The following is a 2,500-nucleotide window of genomic DNA, read 5'->3' as shown; positions in this document are numbered from 1 at the left end:
TCTGTCTGGGGTGGAAAGGTAGGCCTACTCTGTCTGGGGTGGAAAGGTAGGCCTACTCTGTCTGGGGTGGTAAGGTAGACCTACTCTTTCTGGGGTGGAAAGGTAGACCTACTCTGTCTGGGGTGGAAAGGTAGGCCTACTCTGTCTGGGGTGGAAAGGTAGACCTACTCTGTCTGGGGTGGAAAGGTAGGCCTACTCTGTCTGGGGTGGAAAGGTAGACCTACTCTGGGGTGGAAAGTTAGGCCTACTCTGTCTGGGGTGGAAAGGTAGACCTACTCTGGGGTGGAAAGGTAGGACTACTCTGTCTGGGGTGGAAAGGTAGACCTACTCTGGGGTGGAAAGGTAGACCTACTCTGGGGTGGAAAGGTAGGACTACTCTGTCTGGGGCGGAAAGGTAGGCCTACTCTGTCTGGGGTGGAAAGGTAGACCTACTCTGTCTGGGGTGGAAAGGTAGGCCTACTCTGTCTGGGGTGGAAAGGTAGGCCTACTCTGTCTGGGGTGGAAAGGTAGACCTACTCTGTCTGGGGTGGAAAGGTAGACCTACTCTGTCTGGGGTGGAAAGGTAGGCCTACTCTGTCTGGGGTGGAAAGGTAGGACTAACTTTTGGAAGTACCAAGCTGAGATTCCTAATGACATCTCAGATGTAACTATTTGCAAACAAGGACATATTCGTTAGCATTGAGTAGTGTGTGTGTGTGTGTGTGTGTGTGTGTGTGTGTGTGTGCGCATAACTGAAGCCCATATAATTCTCCTATGGTCATAAGATATGAATTGAAGAGGAAGACAAATCAGTTAGTTTCCCAATACTGTGGTTTGACTGGTCTCCACTGGAAGGAGTCTGCTCTAATATATATGGACACACACACACACAGAGACACACACACACAGAGAGACACGCACACACAGAGAGACACACACACACAGAGACACGCACACACACAGAGACACACACACACACACACACACACAGAGACACGCACACACACAGAGACACGCACACACACAGAGACACACACACACAGAGACAGAGACACACAGAGACAGAGACACACAGAGACAGAGACACACAGAGACAGAGACACACAGAGACAGAGACAAACAGAGACAGAGACAAACAGAGACAGAGACACACACACAGAGACACAGAGAGACACACACACACAGAGACACACACACACAGAGACACACACACACAGAGACAGAGACACACACAGAGACACACACACAGAGACACACACTCAGAGACACAGAGACACACACACACAGAGACAGAGACACACACACAGAGACACACACACAGAGACACAGAGACACACACACACAGAGACAGAGACACACAGAGACAGAGACACACACAGAGACACACACACACAGAGACACACACACACACAGAGACAGACACACACACACACAGAGACAGACACACAGAGACACACACTCAGAGACACACACTCAGAGACACACACTCAGAGACACACACAGAGACACACACACAGAGACACACACACAGAGACACACAGAGACACACACACAGAGACACACACACACAGAGACAGACACACACACAGAGACAGACACACACACAGAGACAGACACACACACAGAGACAGACACACACACAGAGACACACACACTCAGAGACACACACTCAGAGACACACACACAGAGACACACACACAGAGACACACACACAGAGACACACACACAGAGACACAGACACAGAGACACACACACACAGAGACAGAGACACACAGAGACAGACACACACACAGAGACACACACACACAGAGACACACACACACAGAGACACACACACACAGAGACACACACTCAGAGACACACACTCAGAGACACACACACAGAGACACAGACACAGAGACACACACACACAGAGACAGAGACACACACAGAGACACAGACACAGAGACAGAGACACACACAAATTGAATTTAAGGACAGATCAGTTAGTTTCACCACTCTGTGGGTTTGACTGGTCTCCACTGGAAGGACTGGTCTCCTGATGTTTGTTGATTCAGTGGAACCGTAAACTAAACCATCAATCACAGTCAACTGACTCAACTCCATTTGCTTGGAAATATTACGTTCCATCCATGTCCTGTTCAAAATACAGTATTTAGTTTTCTAAGGAAGAAGACGATTTTCTAAGGAAGCATAATATTAACCTTGAAACTGATCTGCTCTGTGCTAATACTTTCACTTTCTCCTCCCCTTCTCTCTCTCTCTCTGTCTCTCTCTCTGTCTCTGTCTCTCTCTCTCCTCTCTCTGTCTCTCTCTCTCCTGTCTCTCTCCTGTCTCCTCTCTCTGTCTCTCTCCTCCAGACCGTTCCTAGACATGGTGTACAGTGCTCTAGATTGTAGTGAAGATGATTACCATGCTCTGTTTGTTCTCTGTCTGCTGTACGCTGTTTCACACAGTAAAGGTGAGAGGGCATCTACACCATCTGTTCTGTTCAACAATAGATGGGTCCAGGAGGTTAGCT

General features: G+C 48.8%; 1 protein-coding gene across 1 annotated transcript in view; it reads left to right on the top strand.

The window, feature by feature from the left end:
- The window catches only part of LOC106592203 (C-type lectin domain containing 16A), a gene marked incomplete at its 3' end in the record, with an annotated part of 39,116 nt that extends 36,676 nt beyond the window's left edge, over window positions 1-2,440 (top strand). The window contains 1 exon segment of the mRNA XM_045713653.1: window positions 2,340-2,440. Coding sequence (XP_045569609.1) covers window positions 2,340-2,440 — 101 coding nt within the window.
- Between the last annotated feature and the right edge of the window lie 60 nt (window positions 2,441-2,500).

This window comes from Salmo salar, unplaced genomic scaffold, assembly GCF_905237065.1.
Source record: "Salmo salar unplaced genomic scaffold, Ssal_v3.1, whole genome shotgun sequence".
NCBI classification, from domain to species: domain Eukaryota; kingdom Metazoa; phylum Chordata; class Actinopteri; order Salmoniformes; family Salmonidae; genus Salmo; species Salmo salar.
The sequence above is the reverse complement of the archived record's forward strand: the minus strand, read 5'-3'. Positions and strand labels throughout refer to the sequence as shown.